General features: G+C 50.8%; 6 protein-coding genes across 6 annotated transcripts; 2 read left to right on the top strand and 4 right to left on the bottom strand.

The window, feature by feature from the left end:
• Positions 1–1,523: 1,523 nt before the first annotated feature.
• On the bottom strand, positions 1,524–4,825 carry Z518_01494 (uncharacterized protein; the record flags this gene model as incomplete). The annotated part of the gene is made up of 2 exons (XM_013422094.1): positions 1,524–4,523; positions 4,619–4,825. The coding sequence occupies 2 exons, from the start codon at positions 4,823–4,825 to the stop codon at positions 1,524–1,526; spliced, it is 3,207 nt and encodes a 1,068-aa protein (XP_013277548.1).
• Positions 4,826–5,400: 575 nt separating this feature from the next.
• Positions 5,401–7,188, bottom strand: Z518_01493 (uncharacterized protein; the record flags this gene model as incomplete). Its single annotated transcript, XM_013422093.1, has 1 exon — positions 5,401–7,188. One exon carries the CDS (start codon positions 7,186–7,188, stop codon positions 5,401–5,403), a length of 1,788 nt encoding a protein of 595 aa, XP_013277547.1.
• Positions 7,189–8,886: 1,698 nt separating this feature from the next.
• On the bottom strand, positions 8,887–11,729 carry Z518_01492 (uncharacterized protein; the record flags this gene model as incomplete). Its single annotated transcript, XM_013422092.1, has 2 exons — positions 8,887–11,369; positions 11,423–11,729. The coding sequence occupies 2 exons, from the start codon at positions 11,727–11,729 to the stop codon at positions 8,887–8,889; spliced, it is 2,790 nt and encodes a 929-aa protein (XP_013277546.1).
• A 1,854-nt stretch (positions 11,730–13,583) lies between these two features.
• Z518_01491 (uncharacterized protein) lies at positions 13,584–14,561 on the bottom strand (the record flags this gene model as incomplete). The annotated part of the gene is made up of 1 exon (XM_013422091.1): positions 13,584–14,561. The coding sequence occupies one exon, from the start codon at positions 14,559–14,561 to the stop codon at positions 13,584–13,586; it is 978 nt and encodes a 325-aa protein (XP_013277545.1).
• A 717-nt stretch (positions 14,562–15,278) lies between these two features.
• On the top strand, positions 15,279–16,914 carry Z518_01490 (uncharacterized protein; the record flags this gene model as incomplete). Its single annotated transcript, XM_013422090.1, has 3 exons — positions 15,279–15,623; positions 15,675–15,720; positions 15,770–16,914. 3 exons carry the CDS (start codon positions 15,279–15,281, stop codon positions 16,912–16,914), a joined length of 1,536 nt encoding a protein of 511 aa, XP_013277544.1.
• Positions 16,915–17,564: 650 nt separating this feature from the next.
• Z518_01489 (uncharacterized protein) lies at positions 17,565–18,534 on the top strand (the record flags this gene model as incomplete). Its single annotated transcript, XM_013422089.1, has 2 exons — positions 17,565–17,985; positions 18,110–18,534. 2 exons carry the CDS (start codon positions 17,565–17,567, stop codon positions 18,532–18,534), a joined length of 846 nt encoding a protein of 281 aa, XP_013277543.1.
• Positions 18,535–20,140: the final 1,606 nt, after the last annotated feature.

Below are 20,140 nucleotides of genomic sequence, written 5' to 3'. Positions count from 1 at the left end.
TAATTGATTATCCTTTGGCTACGGAATTCAATAGCTGAAACGTCGGAGAACTCTGCCATAACCTGCTCCTTCCGACGAAGACATTGTCCACAGTTCAGCTTGGTAGGATGCCGCATCAACGTTTGCCAAAATATCGATCGAACCCCTTCCATCAGGTCTGCAATTATTCTCCGGTGGTGCAAGAGCAAAGTATGTTTTGAAGCGAACGAAATTGGACAGCGGTCTAACACATAGCAGGGCTATCAGTCCCTGTTTTGCCCTCCTGGCTTTGACGCAACGGTTTCTCGCGGTTTAATATTTACATTATATCCGTAGAGCGGGCGGAAAATGAATTCCTGAGTCTTTGTGTTCATCCTTTGACCAGAAGCAGACAGGAGTGCAAGCGTCAATATCGTCTCAGGAAGGAACCAGCACATGGGTTTCCTTTGCTCAACGATGACACTTTCTCAACGGTAACCCACCTGCTTCTCTCCTCGAAGGAGATATCCTCCCGCCTTCTCTTTCGGTTGTCGAGCTGATTCCACTCCGGAAAGCGTCACTCCCGCCTCAGCTACATCGGTCACATCATCATTCAAACATCGCTCTAAGGAAACGTAGTGGTTCGTGTCGCTTGGTGCTGTTAGTAGTAGACAAAACCCATTCAATTCGAAATTTGACTACCTCAAAGCTCATGATCCCTTGGCACTGATTCGAGCACCATCCTGAAACTTTTCGGCATTTAATGATTCCTCCTCTCATTCGGGCAAGAATGGCGCACGATGCGTGTACCTATACATGAAAATCTTGTCTTCTCCAACAAGGAGCAAAGTCGGGGACGGGGATGTTGTCCTTACTCTGACTGATTTCGCCTTCCGCCTGGATCGGGACCTACGAAGTTTAGAGACAGAAAAGACCACTTTCAACTTGATTCCACGGATCGTTGATTCAACATGAAGCTCAGGACCTCTCCATCTCTCCCTTCTCCTTACATTCCTTGTTGAACATGGGAAATCCGAGGCTGGGAGTGCCTAAGCAGTGAAATTGATCATTCTCTTCCACCGCATTACTAAGTCTAGGTCGCCGGACAGACATATTGGAAAGAGATGATTGGAAGATATTTTGATAGGTAGGGACTCTGTAGGTTCTGTAGAAAGTAAAATCGCAAATTATAGCAATTAGGATGCTAGACTATGTATTCCCGGCGCCTTTACCTTTATCCTTGCCCTCTTTGCTTCCGTGTCCGAATCCGCTTCGGGTGCTTATCAAGTGGGCTCGGCTGGAGTGTTGTCTTTCATTCCAGGTACTCCTTCCTCCTAGTAGTTCGTCAAACTTTTCCAAATCCGTGTTGTTCATTACTTCCCTTTCCCCTTTATCCTGCATGGCAGTATTTATATTTTATCCCTCACAACCAGTGAGGTTCCTGCTTTCCATTCTCACCCTTGAGGACTATCCCCTCATCGCGATGAAGATGAGGCCTTGCCCCTGCCATCTCATTCTCATGCATATTTCCACATGCACAGTAAAGCTTGACTAATATTTGTATGCTACTCCTTAACACCAACACGAACAACAACTCCGATCTCCAGCGCCTTCGCCTCTCGAATGGCACAACTTAGACACGTCCGACCGACGCGGGCGATAATGGCATTCCGTCCGTTCTGCGCACACCACGCACGTACGAGGATGTCTTTCTCCCATAGTTGCGAGTTGCATTCTTCCGTACTGGTACCGGTACTCGTCACCGTACCAGTGGACGTAGTATTGCTTAGGACCGACGAGGCGTCGGACTGGGATGGAGTATGCGTAACAGCCTGACGGGCGTCGACGACCCAGACTTCGCCTCTTGTGGTGCCGGTCGAGGGTTCAACGTCGTGAGGATCGTTCAGGAGGTCGGAGAGGGTCTTTGTGACGAATTTGTACGTCTTGTGCAATGGATGGGCGGGGATGTGCTCGGCCGGCTTGTGTCGGGGGTGTTGTTGCTCGTACTCGGCATCTGTGGAGCCGGGTTTGAACGTTGCGTGTCCGTGTGGTAAGCGGCATGGATACGCGCTGACAAAGTAGACGGCACGATCGAGGCCGTAGCGGACCTGAGTTTGTTTCGTCGTCGGCTCCGACGCAGAGGACTCTGTCGTGGTTAATTCGAACTGTGCCCATGCCGAGAGAGGGCGGTCTGGGTTCGATTCTGTCACGTCCGTGAACGACAGATTGACTTTGATATCCTTGACCCAAACGTCCGGCCCCGGTTGCAAGTCCAGAATGTGATCTGTTACCATGCTGAATTCGGAGCCCATGATGCCGCCTTTGCCCATACCGAGTGGTGTCGATTCTATGGCGAGTCGGTCACCGTCGAAAATCCGAGGCCGTTCACGGCCTGAAGGAACAGGGAACGTTTTTATCTTGACCCAGCGAGTCGAAAGAGGTTTACCCGTCGATTCGTATAGCGGGACAAAATTGGGAAGGTAGACCCATCCCATGCTCTCCTTCGAGCCATGCATCGGGGCCATCACACGCGCAAACACCGAAGATTTTGACCACCATGATGAACCATTGAGGACGAAGCCCGCAGAGCGAAGAGGTTTAGCTGTCGTTCCCAGTTGCTTGAGCGTATTCGGATCAGTATCGTTCTCCAACAATGTGGACATTAAAATGTCGCAAATCGAAAAGCCCGGCATTATCAGACCAGACATCCAACTGTGCGAGAGCCAGCCGCCGACGGACTTGGGAGTTGCGGGGTGTAGGTCGACACATAATGTCGGAAGGGGGGGCGTGATACTAACGAGGGCTTTCGTCGCACTTGGACCGGTGACCTCGTCGTCAGAGCAGGTTATTGCGTCCATCAGGAATTTCTCTCGCACCTCGGCCGTCGTGCTACAGAGTTTATCGTGTAACGAATGTTGGATCTCCAGAGAGCGTGGCCAGCCAATGTTATTGGCGAAACGCACGAGTCCTTCGATCATGACTTTTGGTTGACGCGGGAGGATGGCGAGGTCGCAAACATCAGGTATCGATTGGAGTTCTTTGGCTTCATCTAGGCCGAGCGTGTGGAGTAGGCCGCCCATGAAGCCATGGCGCTCCGCAGGGGACTTCTGTTGTAGCTGTACCCGACGTGGAGGCGGACTCAGGTGGCCGGGAGAAGGATCTTTGGGCTCGATTTTCTTGACGTAACTGAGGAAAAGGAATCGCCTGGCCGCCACAAGGTCCCAATCAACTTTCAGATTGCGGAGTTTGTTGAAGTGGTGGATTTCGTCGCTGCCGAGCTCGAATGAGTCCGAGTGCATCGCTATTCCCAACCTGAGGGCCGCATCGAGTCGTATGACAAGTTCGACCGCAAGGAGGAGTTGAATCAAGAGCCACTTCCGTTCCGGGTCGATATCGAGGCTTCCGGCCGCATGGTCGTACCGCGTTGTTCGACTGTGCAGAATTTTGCCGAAACGGAGACGAGCTTCAGGCATGCTGAGATCGAGCCAGGCACCGGGTGTCGTGAGGACTTTAACCAAAGCCTCGATTTGGATTTTCAGCGCCGCCTTTTCGTGTTTCGTCTCTGTGTTGAGCTTACGAGGCGGATAGAGCAATTCGCCGAAAAGATGGGCGTGAAGCTCCATTGAATTCATCCTGTTCAAGATCGTGACTTTGTAGCCTGCATGGATGACATCGTCACGCCACAAGCAAATCTTTTCCATCCTTTCCGCCAGGGTCTTCATGCTGATGTTTCTGACCCCGACACACTTCCAGGCCTGAGGCCCTCCGCGGATGAGTGTTGCTCGGTCTTGGCGAGGTGCATGTTTCCCGATTTTGGCGTTCAAAGCCTCATTTTCTTTGCTGATCGCGAGCATTTTGAATGCTTCCATGGCAGGAGCGTTGGCGATGGCCAGGTCGATCTCCACATCTTTGCCGTGCTCTTTGATTTTCTCGTCCTGGAGCCCATCTGCGACGGGCCTTTCGAGGAAGTATCTCATCCCGACGGTACCAGGCTCCCTTCCCTCGACAGCAAGCATGTTTGGTCTCTCGAAGATGCCTAATTCGAACATGGGTCTCTTTCCTGTATCCAATCCTTCCTTCTTCACGGGTGGCTCCATCCCCGGTTTCCAACTAACTTCGTCAGGGATAGGAAGATGGGCGTGGAGGGTGGACAGGGCAAAGCTCTCATGGCGGAGATGCTTCCGGTCTTGCAAGTCGGATATGTCGAGGCTGTTGTTCCAGGGGAAGAAAGCTTGAGGGAAGAAACGACCACGTCGACCCCTTTCAAGGACAAAATGTGGAGCACCGGAGAAAAGATGCTGGACATCATCTTTGGTCAACCCGTTGGCATGGTGTTTTTGGTCGTGCCCTTGTACCGGACCGGGAGTGGTTTCGGGAGGTTCTGGAGTAGTTCCACTTGTTGGAAGCTGGTCACGAGATCCTGTGACCACCGGAGAGAGTGCATCGGCATTGGTTTGTTCTTTCTTGACATTTTGACTGTTGGCTTCTGGAGATACTTCAGCGACCTTTTGTTGCGGGAGTTTGCCCCCCGTGTCTTCCGCCAGGGGTTTCTGGCCTGCATGGGCCTGCAGCTTTAACTCAGTCTTGTTAGGACCGACAGATGAATGGTGATTCGATTCAATTTAGAAGCGAAGCATAATTGGGCGATTTGGAAACTCACCTCTCCTTGTAGCTCATGCGGCATGTCATTCTCTTTGGAATCGGGTCTCTCACTGGATCTGCTACTCCTCGTCCTTGACCGCCGAAATAACGAGCCTTTGACCTCATCTTGAAGAGCCCTATCTGCAGAAACACTACGGCCCAGGACTCTTCCTCTACTCTCCTTGCCAGTCGATTTATTCGAAGTCCGCCGGGTAAGAAGATTCATGTTGATTAGAAAGGTAGGGAAGCTGGTCGATGCAGCTTCCGGCTTTCCGAGCCAAGACCAACCCGATAACCGAAGAAAAAAAAATTAAAGAGGGAGATCGGATATGTCTCTGGCGGGTGTTGGAGCCTGCAGGGTGAAAGATTTAGCAGCCAGACAAATGTGAATCGTTCAGCTGCAGAGGGAGAAACTCCGCTTGAAGTGTCGAAGAAGGGTAATTTGTCTCATGATACCAACTGATAATGTATGGGCGGTGCCGGCTGAGGGAATGCTCATGTAAGTAAAAGGACTGTGCTGAGGCGAGGCGAGGCGAGATGTTAGTGGTAGGCATGAAGGTACAGTAGGTGCACTGATAGGTGAGTTACCCTGTTAGTTTTGATACAGTCAAGAAAAAAAACTACGGGAATGGTAAATGGTGGGATTGTTGATGTCAGCCGGATGCATAAGTGCACGTGATGAGGCATATTGACATGTGATGTCATGTGCCAGTCTTTTGGATGTACCTGGTCGAAAGGGTAAATCACATTTTTTATCACCTATACATTGTATACAAACATATGCCGTCGTCATCGGCGTCATCAGTCCACAAATCCTCTTGACAATCCAGCCCACAGACTACTGTACCCAACATTCATGCCCGATGCCATATTCCAGCATTGACGCAGATTAGGTCTCATATCAGGATCTCCAAGCCATGCTTCAATCTCCGACGATTGCGGCATAACACTGACCGGAACGTCACCCACGGTACCATCCACAGGCACTGCAGATTGAGGCGGAGGGAGCGACTCCAGCTGCGAATCCTCCACTTCTTGTTCCTCCACTCTTCCCGTAGGAACTTGTTGGTGATTTCGGCCATGGTCCAAGTCCGTGTTCATGCCCATTTGCGTCGACATCGATCCCGTGGGTACCAAGGCTCGGTCAAGAGGGGTGTCGTAGACAGGAATCGCCGCAAACAATTCAGGTAGCCCCTCAAAAAACTCCTTTCGCATGGTCCATGAACGGAGATCCGACTGTCTTTGGATGAACTCAGGAGCGGTCGAATATAGTTGAGCGACAGGATCTCGAACATAAAGGTCTGAGATGTCATAAGGCCAGAGGAATTTGAATGAGTGCCGGAATGCGTCGGAGAACTTATTGTTGATGTATTTCCTGGCATTATTGCATAGGTTGATGCGGAACCCGGGCCAAACAAAGTGTTCGATTATGGGAATTTTCTCCAACGCCTCGACATCTTCCGTGGGGCCTCTGCAGTGGAATGACGGTAACGAGGTAAGAGACCGCGGGCCCCGGTGACCTTGGTGCAGGAGCTTCAGTCTCATGGTGCGCAGGATGGCCATTCTCTCCACGATCCCACATTCGCCGAAAACCACCTGGTCAATCCTTTTCAATGCGTGCCATCCACTGTCGAGCACATATTGGTCTTGAACATCTCGCCAGCCATGCAAAACCGCCCGGACAATGATATCCTCGTCAAATGGTTGGTTGGCAAAATACCCATGACTTTCAGCCAATACCCGGTTGATTTCCCGCTCGGAAAAGAAGAATAACTCGCCTTCCACCCGGCCCTGGGGCACATCAGGTCGCTCTGTTGAAGGTTGCCGCTCCGTTACGCCTTGGGCTGAAAACAATCTCTCGCAAGCATCGAATCGATCGTGCTGGCTCAGTGGCTGGACTTGCGAGCCAACCGACATCGATGGGTGACCTTGTGCCGCATCCGCGGCAGCTTTCGGTTGCTTAGACTGTGGTGGGCAATATCCATATTCAACCAGGGCAGAAGATGAACCCGAGCTGTGAGAGTAGACCGACGCACAATTTTCGATCTGGCTTGATGTCTCCTGCAACCCTCGTTGAAAGGCAGGCTGTACCGAGGGCCCATTCGTCGCCAGGCCGGAAAACGTCAGCCGCTTTGGCTCGGCTTCGGGAGCCGAATCTAGGGCACCACCAATCAGCCTCTGCACCCCAGAAACCATCTCTCTAAATCGTCCGACTTCTTCCTGGCTTTGTCTCAACTGAGACAATAATTCCCTGGCTCTCTCCTCTGATTGCCCATTTGGAGCGTGTCCTTGGCCATTTTTATCTGCTCCTCCCTCCCGCGAATCGGTGCCACCCTTTTCCATAATACGGACGAGGTTTTCCAGATGGGCAATGTAATTTTTGGTTTTGACCCGGATACTTCGTTGTGCCTCGCGGTCGATTGCTCGTTTCCTCTCACGCTGAGAGGCAGTAAGTTTGAGTTTTCGTTTCGGCCTCTTGGGCGGTGCTTGTGTTGGCTGGTGTTTCTGGTCAGATGGGATGCCTTCCTGGTCATTGTTCACGGCCACCCCGTTGGCAGCAGGCGTCCTCTCTCTGCCCACGTTGGGCATGGTCGTCTTCGTTGCCACACCCGAAGATTGAGTTCCTAACCGAACCAGTGGGGGGACAGTAGTAAAGAGAGGAAGTCCCGTTGATTGAGTGTATTGGACTTGCGTTTGATTCATTGTCGATTGGTGAAAATATTCGGTATGCTGTAAACGTGAATATGAGATGGTACCATTGAATTACAATAGTACAAGAGGGTGAAATGATGGTGGAAGGTTACCTCGAGGTATTCGCAGCGGTTAAATGTCTGATCAAGGGCCTTTCGTACGATACATGGTCGCCCTTGGTCGTAAGGTCCGCCAATTCAAGGAGACGGAGAAGGACAATGAATCGGGTTAGGTGGTCAAAAGAGATTGACGTTGAGAGAACGCGACCGGACACTGTGATAACTCGTAGGGCCGTCGATGGATTGCGGATGGGAATATTGATGACGAATTCTGGTCTGTTCCGGGTCGTCTCGAAATATTGAAAGCGGGTTTGAAGGTGGTGAGGTTGGGTTTCAGATTCTTGTCGCGGTGACCGTGGTGTTCTAGTGGCTCAGAAAGATGCGGTAAGCAGCTGAGACGTGTTGGCTTCGGGTTCAAGGCTCAGAAACTGTGCCTGAGGCAGAACTAGTGTAACTATCAGATCGGCGCAAGGGAATTTTTGTGATCTTCGTGTTCCTAGATACCACTAAAGGGTGTCTGCGTGGAAAGGTTGGTTTGTGAAGATTAGCTTGTATCCGTTGAAAGACGGGAAGGTTGATGGAAATATGACAAGTAGCTTGGGTTCGAGACAGTGCCACACTGGGCTGATGGAGGAGGAAGCAGAATAGTCAGCAACCCAGATGGAGAGTTGGGCATCGACATGGAGGCCTTCCGGGGGAGAATTGTCTTAGAATAGTTAGCGGGTAATCCCAGAAATGCCTAAGCCTGCCATCGGCGTACCTAAACTGCCCCTAATTTTCAGTTAAATGGAGAGCCGAGAAGAAGGCTGGTGAACAGCACGTGCAACATGGGGCTAAGATGAACTGGTCTTGATCTTCCATCTTCCATGTTCAAAGTCCCAATCTGGATATTCCGGGACAGTCCCTCCCTATCATTCAACCTGAGAATGTCATGCCATCTCGCGGAACCGTAGAATGCCCCCTTGATTTCCCATATTCTACTTCCATAGGAAACCATCATAGGTGCGGGGAATCTTGCATCGACACGGGCCAAAGGCACAAATACAGGACCAAGGAAAAGATAAGAAAAGGGACGGATACAGCCAGACTACCAAATTATATTAGTTGGGGGGTGTTGGGTACTCGTGTTTGAGCAAATCTAGGACAATCCCTTCTATCTCCCACTTGGGGATTCAAATCCGTATATGGCCCTCTATTCGCATGGATGCCTCTGCTAACCAATGCAAGCGCTCCCTCTGTTAGATAAACGTAATTATGGTGGTGGTGATGATGATGATGATGATGATGATGATGATGCGGCCGCCGGTGAGACGACAATGCCATCCCAGTCCTGCAGGGGTCGTCATAACAAGGCTCCGATATTCCCATGCGCCCAAAATAATGCAAATGCATGCTCGCTCTTGAGTTCCCCCCCCAAAAAAAAAAGGAGGTCATTGTCATGCGTCGAAGCTGTTGCCACTGGCTGTCTGTCTGCTGGGAAGAGCTTGCTGATTAGAAATTCGTCCATAAAATCATAAGCGATCATTACTTCATCCGTTTAGCCGCGGCTGCTCTCGGGCTCATTCTCCTTCTCTTCATTCACAATTGAACTGTTCCGTTTCGGCCTTAACGGGGTAGATACACTGCGGCGGTGCCTGTTTCGAGGAGGTTGCACATCTGATCCCATGTGTGGCGGTGTTGCCAATCCTCCCGTGGGAGTCCCATGTCTTGACGGTGCTCTCAAGCTCGACGCCCGGTGTCTATGGGGCACATCCCGGATACTCTCGATGCTCATTCGTGAGTGCACGGGACTGATACCCTGTTCTGAGTTCAACTCCTGGAAGTCCCTAGTGCTCCAACTTGTACGATGAACCCTTGCACCATAGGGCAAGTTCGATACGCTAGTCCGAGATCGTACTGATTGTGAACGAGAGATGTAAACTTGATGGCTTCCCTCTCGGTCCGGATCCATAGATGCACCTGGAGAAAGGTATTCTTCCACAATTCCATTGTCCGGATCCTCATCCTCAATCTTGGGGAGCCTTCGAACGGCTGACACCGCAAAATAGGGCTCCTTGGGGATTTCAGGTTCTGGCGGTGGTGGCGGTGGTGGAGGTTTTCGCTTGTCGGTGGCTTTGTGGTCGACATGTGCAAAATACATCGTTCGAGGTTTCAACCATGACCGTGGCTTAATAGTCTCTCGGTACCGCGTAATTGACATGTAACTGGATATGGCGCCTAGAACAATGGCAATCATCAGACAAACAGTGAGGATTCCTTGGATCACAATGATGACGATCCCAATCACCGTCGTCATGATTCGATCCAGAGCGAATCGAGCATCGAATGCCGCAGAGAGCGCAACTGTGACGACTTTGCTGAACCCTAGCAGATACACCATGAGGAGATTGAGCCGGTTGCTCTCAAAGGGTCTCACGAACACAATGGCCACCAGGGCCAGAATTTCCCAAGCCAACAGACCAAACACCTGAGTTAAAGCGTGGCCCGCGGCACCTCCATAAAAAGCTGCCCTCACCAGTTCGTATATTAGCCAGACTGAGAAAAACCACCACTTACTCCGGCGGAATCTTGAGACAAGCCAACCAAATTTGACTGTGTAATTTTCATCGTCATGGACGTGAACTCTGCCTGAATCCAAATCGGGCAGATGTTGTTGCAGCCAGGTTTTTGATTTAGGGTTGGCATTCTCTTCATCACCACTCTGACTTTCCTGTGGTGCTTTTGCGTCAACGTTGCACGACACAGCTTCTGCTGGCTTCTCGGTGCCCTCGGATTTCTGGCTGGCCTGTTCGGACAGTTCAGGTAATGTTTCAGATTTGGTTCTGTACCACAGAGCAAACCCAGAAATGCTTAGCATCCCAGCTAAAAAGATCACGAAGACCACTACGGCGACGGCTTTCACGGCCTTTGCTCCGCCTAGGGTGAATTGGAACATAGTCAGGAACATCATCATGAAGAACGCAACGTAGCAGGTTCTCAAGACCGCAACTCCTGTGAACCACAACCAGTGCTTTCGGAAATAGCCCAGGCGATCTGCCTTGATCCACCGGATCGCGGCAAGCCCCTCAATCGCCCATTTTAGCAGGAAAAGGGCCGCGAGAAGGCCGGCGACGAAAATCAGAAACCACAGGAGGCCGGTCAAGAACGCATTCGAGGCCGGAATGTTCAGTTCAGCCAGTGTTCCAGCAAATCCAGAATAGTTCCCTGGTAAAGGCAGCCCTGGATGTACCGGAGACCCATACCAGGAGAATCCTGAGGGGGAACTTGCCAATTGCCTTCTCTTAAGCACATGTTCCAGTTCTGAAGGCCGGGACGTCACTCCAAGGCCTTCGTAGGGCCTAAAGGGGGTCAATGCTGCTCGCCTGTAGATCTGTGAAATTTGGTAACCACCACCCAATCCAACTGCGTTTTCGCCACTTGGAGCAGCGCCGACCATGCTGATATTTCCACGGTTACCATCAATGAACTGATTGATGGAGTTTTGCATTTTCTGAGTGTATATCATACCGGCCGACCACGCATAATTGCTCCAGAATGAAACCAGGACACTGGGCCAATTCATCGACAATCCTCCAGTGAAGAAAATGTGTTGGTAGACCGAGAAAACCACAAACATTGAGACAGAATGAGCATAGTGCTTGCGGGATTCTGGAATGTTCTGTCCATAGATCGTGGTTGCAATTGACGATATCAAAGCGACAAAAGTGAACGCTCCCAAAACGGAAGCCACTGCTGATGGTTGTGAAAATGTGGCTCCGTTGGTAACTACTGCCGAGAAGCAAGCAATCTGAGACTCGGTGGAATTGGCAAAGATTCGAAGGATGGCCTGACCCTCGAAATCAGGGATGGTGAGGGCTATGGACGGGATATTAGCCACGTCAGCTTGTGAGACCGGAATGATGCCGTTGGCAGTGACCGGTACTGACGAATTCAGGGGACAAAGGCTGTCAATGTTGGCATTGCAGGGGTTGAACGTCAGATTAAAACGAGATTCTCCGTACGCGAAGACAGCAATATAAACTGTTCCTGTTGATCAGCAGATGTCAGCACTCAATCTGGGAGGAAGAACTTACGCATCAAGCTCTCATTTGCTAGTGCAGAGTTTCCCTCCAAATGGAAGAGAACGGTCATGTTGTCTTTATAATATGCTGCATCGAAACGAGTGACGTTGATGAGGGAATCGCCCTGGCAATCGCCGAAATCCTGGGTGTATAGAGATGGTCTTCGATCGTCGTCGAGCCACACTGTGCCATCGTTGCCAGTGTATTTTATCCATCTGGTCTCTGCTACCGCTGGTTGGACATTGAAGCAAAGAAGTGTGATCAAAATCGACCAGGCGGCCAGCCACGAACGCATGGCTTGTGGCAGCGCCGACGTCATGGTGCCAGAGGCTGTCCCCGGGCTCGCAGAGACGACCGGGGTAGAGAGGTAGTACGTAAATTGCGTAGGTGTAGGACAGAGCAGGTACGAAGCTGGGTGGATGGATATACTTTGGTCCAGTCTAAGTGAACGGCTCTTTTGCGCGGTCCGAGTACCAGCCTCTCGACCTATTCCGAAGATTGTGTGAAACAGCTGCAAAGCTTCTTCTTTCTTATTCTATCTCTAGACTCATCTTATGAAGCTCTCGAGGTGGGAAAGAGGGCAGAGTTGCGTTTCCGGTTGGGTTGCGGTGGAAGCATTGGCTTGGAATATTCGGTAACGGCGGCGTGCTCGGGAAGTGCATGCAATGTCACAGAGGCCGTCCAGTGGAAATTTATGGGTCGTTCACTGCACAGCGTGACGAGGAGGTTGGTGGCGAAGATATTCCACTGATTCCGAGGACTTCCAAAGTGAGAAAAGAAGAACCAATGTAGGAAAGAGTGGTGTAGGAAGTAGGAGTTGGACTGTCAGTGGTGCTACTGTATGGGATTGCATCGGCGCATGATGAGTTCACAGCATCATGCAGCTGGTAGATGCAGAGCTAATCAGTAGTTCACGAACTAGATCGAATCTAACGAGAGCTCACAAGTTTTCAGGATTTTCTCCAAAGCTTCACGGTTCAATTCTCCCGTACGTCATAGATGTCACTATCTTCCGGTGACTTGCACGAAGAACCGAGTATCAGCAGTCATCATCATTAATAGAATATGAGACTAGCAGGCAACCCACCAGTGACAATCTCGAGATAGATATGAAAAGACCCTCCCGCAATTTTGACTTCATGACGCATTGTCCTCCTGTCGGGCTTGGGCCATCTGCATGCCCAGAATCTTTTATTGGTGGCCAGCCACGATGGAGAAGTGGTATCCAACGCTCGGGTCTCGATGAGAGTATCACTATCCGACTCCTCTTTTGGATGTCCAAGTCGACCCTCTTAACCAGAGCATCTTGTACTTTCATCAATCGGGAAATCGGTGCATAGACTGGGGACCTCGCTTGGTATTGTAACATTTTAGGAACGGAATCCTTGCACAGGCCGTACACGGAATGGGCGGCTCTGAAAGTAACGTTCTGATTTCTGGTCGATTTCATTTCTCATATTGCCTGACTTTCCGTTCGGGGCCACACCACTCCAACCCCTTAATGTTGTTTCCACAGCGCCTTTTTGGAATCCGGATCGGAGAAAAAGAAAAAATCAAGCTTCGTATTTGGCATGTAGTGTTTCATCATCACGCTCGTGCTCGTGAAACCATGGGCCAGCCACAGATTTGGTTGATTGTCTTACCGCCTCCGAATCGCCGCGGAAAACGCTTGGCTTCTTAGTGTCACTCGACTTTGCTGCTCTGCCGATTCTGTACCGTTTCCTCTAGCATCGATGGGAGACTGTGGCGAGTGAGCTTTTGTCTAGCAAAGCTGGAGGTCATGGCCGGGGGGAGGACCGAAAACTGTTTTGATCGTCAGCTAAGGTAATTTAACAGTATGCCCATGGCATCGATCTAGAATCTGTGATCTCTATCGCTGCGAAAGCCATCATGCACGGCATCAGTGCTAAAGATGCATTGCATGCGAGATGACTGACCTTTTTTCCCCATCGGTTAGCTTGCAGTTCATAATGTCGAGTTCTGGGTAGGACGGGGTTTGCCTGCAAGGCTTGTGGGGGCTTTCTTAGCGACTGTATCAAGAGAAAGGAGAGAGCCTTGGAGATTTGGCCCGGTTCGGCTTGCCATTTGCTCACACGCAGTGCTTCGCCGACGGATGCACCGTCGGACCAATCGTTTGTTTACGGCTCTACGTTGAATCTATCGAAGGATCAACTCAAAGTGTCTTCTCAACCTCATCTAACGGCACCATCACTTCCCTGATCTTCTGCTTAACCGCTTCGCTCGGCTCTTCATAAGGCCGTCGTGGCTGTAACAAAGCCTCCAGGTTGCCTTGAATACTGGCTTTCTTAGCACTGTACTGACTGACCGCATATTTCGTCGTGGCAATGCCAGCCTTGGTCGGATTTTCCGCGTGGGCAGATATCCTCTGCAATGCCAATGCCTGGTCGTGTTTGCCCATCTTCCACAGATCAAAGATCTTGACCACTGTCTTGGGGAATATATTGGCAAATGCAGCAATACAGCCCGCACTGCCAGCAGCCAGCCCACCCACCAAGAAGTCTGACTGGCCGCCAAACACGGCGAATCGCTCCGGCTGAAATGTGGCAGCCAGCCGAGTGATTTTGCCCACCGAGCCACAAGTGAGCTTCACTCCCACGATGTTGGGGTACTCTTGGGCCAGTGCAGCGATGGTATCGGAATCGAGGTCAAGGCCATTGCAAACAGCGGGGAAATTGTAGATGAGGATAGGTAAAGGCGAAGCCTTGCTCACCGCCGAGTAGAAGTTGTGGACGACCGTCGGTGTGGTTTGTTTGCCAAAGTATGCACACGGGAGGACGAGAACGTAGTTTGCACCAGCAGCATGAGCATCTGCAATGTACTCGAGAACCTGAGCTGTAGAATGGCCACCCACCCCAGCGATGATCGGATAGTTCTCGGGAACGGACTTGCGTGCGATTCGTAGGAGGGTCGCGCGTTCGTCTCGTGTAAGGAGGAAGGTCTCTGCATTTGTGCCCAGGATCACCAAGCCTGTTAAGCCTGAACTCGCCAGATATGAATAGTATTGGCCTTGTTCGGTGGGACACAGCGTGTCTGTGGAGGGATCGAAGAAGGTGACTGCTGGGCAATAGACGCCCGGGGAGGGTACTGGATGAGGGTGTGATGACGAGCCTGCGGCAGGAATGGAACCCATGGTGCTCATTGTCCAGGATTAGCTGTCAATAGAAGACGAGAAAACGATTGAAACAGATTTTACTCTCTTTCTTCGCAGATTGGCAAAACTGCGCCTTTACAAGCAGATGACGCCGTTGCTTCATCGCCATTGACGCCGACCACGCCCGCCTTTCTCCGCATCTCTTTTTTGGTGCGGAGAGCAGCATTTTTCTTTGGAAACCTCGGTGCCAGATACACCGGCTGGAGAGCTAGTTTGGGAGATACAAAGGCGCTCACAGCTGAGTAGTGGAGGAAGATAAAGCCAGTGAAATTGCCCATACAGGTATCGTCTCCTAATTATGAGATGTGGTCAAAATGTGGGGAGCTCGCAGCCGTGCGAGAATAGAAATTCCGGCCAAGCATTTTTATTCACGTGAAGTCAAAGTTTCATGTCAGCTCAATATTCAGTCGTTCACTCCCTAAGATTCGCTCGCGAGGTTTTGTTCTCTCCCTTGACCTGCTTACCGCTGGTGAGCTAGAGACTGACGAGCGAAGACGGCTCGACCTCTCGATCGTCGTTGTAGATGGGCCCGTTTGCCATCGAAACGGGGGCATTTCACATCCACTGCTGTCACGCTCAATCCACCTGCTACCTATCGCTCTATCGCTCCGTCCTTAATGCGCCTATATGACCTGAGAGGCTGGACTTCTTAGAGATGCCGTCTGGTCACTCACTCCTCTTACGCTTTTGATGCAAATGTCTCTGCCTGATCCCGATCGCTTCGTTCTCATGCCTTCGCCGACCTCCGAGCCACAGCCTCAACGGGCCCCTCCACGACTGCTGCGGCGAAGATTGTCTTTGGCTCTGTTCATCACCGTCGCGGCCTTTCTGACGCTCCTTTTGCTGCACCGGATAAGGAATGAAGTCTGTGGAAGATCTACGTTTCTCGCTGCCGCCGGTTTCTGCCCGGTGCTCTCCAATGTCCATTGGGATTTATTCTATCATTTGGGCGGGAACGGGCCTTGGATCCCAAAAATTAACGGGGTGGACTACTCTGACGCATTACTCCCGGATGATTGTTCTGTGGATCAGGCGCATATGGTAAGGCAGTCTAATGGGAATGTCGTTCGGACTTTGCGCTCACCAATGCAGTTGTCCCGTCATGCCGAAAGATATCCAACGAAGAATGCAGGTGCTCGTAAGTTTAGTGCGTCCTCGCCCTGGACAACGTTAACACCTTGTATTAGGTCATTTCGATCTCCTAGAACGACTTCAAAGTCCCGCTGTAAATGTGACGGGCCCATTGTCGTTTCTCACTACTTGGACCTATTTCACAGATCCCTCGGATCCAGCTTTCGACAACTTGACTACGTCTGGACCATATGCAGGAACGATTCAGTCCTTCAATACTGGGAAAATTCTCCGACAGCGTTACGATCACCTAGTACCCAGGACAGGACGGACCAAGCTATGGTCCTGTAGTTCCGAAAGAGACGTCGAGACCGCCAAAATGTTCGCGGATGGATTTTTTGGTACTCAGTGGACTTCAGATGGTTCGGCAGAGCTCGAGGTCATCCCTGAAGATGAGGATAGGGGAGCTAACACACTGACTCCGGGTGACACCTGTTCCCAGTATCTCGGCGATGAAAAATATGGCCATGATTACGGTTACAGCAAACTCGCCGAGTGGCAAAACGTGTTTACTGAGCCAATTGCCAAAAGACTTGCAAAATATGCCACAGGAATGCGATTCGGACCTTTGGACATCTACAGCATGATGGAAATGTGTGGCTTTGAGACATTGGCCAGGGGTGTTAGTCCCTGGTGCAACGTGTTCACACATAAGGAGTGGCTGGAGTTTGAATATGCTCGAGACCTCTTACATTTCTACCGAGCTGGTCCAGGAAATTCATATGCAGGAGCAATGGGATTGCTGTGGTTGAATGCTACCCAAAACCTCATGTCGAATGGCTCTTCGAAAGATGTCTACTTCAGTTTCGTCCACGACGGCGACATCGTGCCGGTGTTGGCGACTTTGGAGATCTTCAACGAAGAGCTAGTTCCGCAGAAACTGCCGGCCAACCACATGAAGATGGATCGACGTTGGAGGACGAGTGACGTAGTGCCAATGGGTGGTCGATTGATATTCGAACGGATTACTTGCGGAAAAACTTTCAAGTCGGCTGCCACAGAGCATTTCGTGCGACTCTTCATCAATGACGGGCTGGTGGAGGTGCCACGCCAACGTTCAGTCACAAAGATAAAGCATGCACTCCGGCTGGCAGACTTTCAAGACTTCTTAGCCTCGCAAAGGGAGCATTTTGGCGATTTCCGAACGGTTTGTTCTCTACCTGACGACGCCGCGGATGGAATTAGGTTTTTGCATCAATAGATATGGGAAACGCGCATAGAATCAATTGCATGAAAGATACGAAAGGGAAATAAATGGATAGTGGTACGAGAGTAGTTAATGTGAATGCACTCAGTTTGATGGAATGCCCCGTCGCAATTTGGCCGAGGCTGAATCAAAACAAATGTTTCAGAATTTCCAGGGTTCTACGCGCGCCGCAAAAAGGGGGCCGACACTTCGTACTCTCCGTGTACTATTCTTGACATCTATGACATTACCATTGAATCGGAGCTGAGCTCTCAACATAACATTCATTCATTTTTCAGCTTCCAGATCTCACCGCACTCTCAAACCTTTCACTTGTTTACGGATTTGTTGCTGTGGATATCTAGTTTTATCACCAGCACACTCCAGCCGGAACGACGACGACATAAGCAAGAGCATCCTGTGTCCGGGGGCTGACACGGACATTTATTGACCAACTCCGATTCCCTCGTTCGCATCTTTTCACATTCGATCCTGCTCCTTAGTCCCCTTTAACCCTTACCTTCGAGTACGATCTACTCTCCCACGACCGACTCCATTGACCTAAGTTCTCTCCCTCAACTGGAGGATCTGCCTCACATACGACCTAATCCAATCGAAGCCAAAGCAAAGGTCGAATTCCAGTGAAACACCCGCAAAAGCATACCATGGCAGACCTCCAAACTCCCACCGAAGCAATCGCGCTCTCCACCTCAAACCCAGCGACCGAATACATCGCCCCGGTCTCGAAAGAAGTAGGCACACAAGTGTCGCTCGTCGATACGATCACAAACATCAAACCCACACCCGCAGCGACGCTCGTGAACGGCATTAGTGACACGAGCCTTGTCAACGGCAACGGTGTCGCGCCCACACCAACCACACCATCAAGAGCTGAACCTGCCGTCGCATCACCCACCACGACATCTGTGCCAGAAGTCACGAAGGAAGAAACGACCACGACCAACAACAGTGTTGCTGACGATGATCTGCCTCTGTTCTCCCCATCCCTGATCAGTGACGAAGTCTCGTCCAGTCTGCCGGAGGGATACTCGATCCGCCCACTTCGGCGGAGTGACTACCACGGCGGTGTGTACACAATCTGCAACTCTTTACAATTCCCACAGCACTCACAATCCCCGTTCTGTCTCTCAAGTGTTTGAGTATTTGCAAACGATATGATCCAACTAACATTTTGGGCCTTGGTCTGTAGGCTTCCTCCCCACCCTCCGCGTACTAACGACAGTGGGCGAACCGACACAAGCCGAATTCAACTCCCGGTACGACTTCATCTCCTCACGCAATGACACATACTACATCCTGGTGATATGCGATGAGAGCGGGACGATTGTGGGCACCGGTGCCGTCATCGTTGAGCGCAAATTCATCCACAATATGGGTTTGGTCGGACATATTGAAGATATTGCCGTCGCGAAGAACCAGCAGGGCAAAAAGCTCGGGTTGCGCATTATCCAGGCCTTGGATGCCGTGGCGGAGAAAGTTGGCTGTTACAAGAGTATACTCGACTGTAGCGAGGCGAATGAGGGGTTCTATGTCAAGTGTGGGTTCAAGCGGGCCGGGTTGGAGATGGCGCATTATTATGAGAAGGGCCCCAAAACGAGTTATGAGAGATCGTGAAGAATGGGTTTGAGCAGATATGGTTGTAGCGAGGCTGAGAGGTGGGGATAGAATTGGAATCAAAGAGTGTTTGGTCGGTTTCAAGAAGGGACAGGCACGCGATAAAATGAGTCCCTTTTGTGGAAGGCGCTCATGGAGATACGAATAGAATGGATGTAACAGATACAGAAGTCAGGGCCGGGGATGTGAAGAGCGAGCTCAATGGAACAGGAGCCCGCGAACAGGACCCAGATACGGGAATAGACAAAAGCAAGAAGAGCAGTATATTCGTTGCAATGGCGAAGCGGAAAAGGAAGAGACGAGGGACACGTATGATGTATCACAGAATAACATTGAAAAACGATCGCGGCGTGTTTTTGATATATACATTTCCGTTCCCATGTGAAACCAGGGAAACTGTATTCAATTCCTATACCTCATCACGGGGCGGCATTCCGTCGGCAATGACAATCAAGAATGATTGCGTGGAGCTCAAAAATGGAAATAGGAGAAGCCTCACCCATATGATTAGTCCACGTTTCTCCCTCCTGGTGCCGAGTTCACATTCATCTACAAGAGCGAGATATAGCAAAGAAGGGTTTTCCATTCCAGAGAGACATCGCAGAGTCGAAGGCAAAAGGCACTCAGCATTCCCGGGCGATGGATGATTGCAACACCCAAGGGGGATTTTTGGTTCTCACGGTATCACGAGAAGTCTCATGCTCATCATAGCCATGATACCTTGCTTTCTTTCTTCTTTCAACAGTGCGACTACATGTCATGCTCGCTTGTCTGTGCCTGAATTTGCATCTGCAAGGCATTCGGGCCGTGCTTGTAGTTTGCCCTTTTGCGCCTTACCTGATTCTCGAGTTCTCTCGCCTTAATTCCAAGGTATAACGGGGATGAATCGGCCCCGGATTTCATCAGTCAAAGGCGGTAGTAGCACCATTGGAAACTTGCTTTTGTACCCAGGAGGTCAGTCCTGGAAGACTCAGCCGACCCATCCAGGCCGCCAATTTCGAAAGGGATGTCTCGAAAGCATTCTGAGTGGTCGGACCGAGTATCACGTGGTTCACCCAGATTAGGCAGCACTCATCAGCTTCGAGGCGGTTCGTAGATCAAAAGAGAGGGCGCTCTTTTCAAAATTCCGAATTCGCAACGGAGGGTAAGATTTGTGATCCCTCCAATAGCGCAAGATTCTGGGCGGATGGACCCTCCATTACTTCCTCGCGACACAAGGCAGATTTCGCATGAACTCTTTGCATTTGAAATGATGATGATATTGATGGTTCATCATAGATTCCCTGTTCAGGGTCCATAGTCGATCAGGCCTCACTTCCTTTTAACTCGCGAGAAATCAGTGACGGTCAACGACAATGTGAACGACATCTGGGACTCATCCTGCCTGGGGGCCAATCTGTGGAGCATCACCGCCAAGGGGGAGTCAGCTTCTAGAAATCCCAGGGAATGGACTGTTACCTCTTCGATTGGAGAACCGTATTCGGATGAGCTTGAAGGAATGCTGGAGGATCTCGCGATAGTCGAGATCATTTTTAGACCGCCGTGTTGTCGCAAATGATGACAATCATGTCATAAGCTCTTTGGCTAGCCAGACTGGCTGCCTCTG

This window comes from Rhinocladiella mackenziei (assembly GCF_000835555.1).
Source record: "Rhinocladiella mackenziei CBS 650.93 unplaced genomic scaffold supercont1.1, whole genome shotgun sequence".
In the NCBI taxonomy this organism is placed as follows: domain Eukaryota; kingdom Fungi; phylum Ascomycota; class Eurotiomycetes; order Chaetothyriales; family Herpotrichiellaceae; genus Rhinocladiella; species Rhinocladiella mackenziei.
This window is presented reverse-complemented; position numbering and strand designations above follow the sequence as displayed.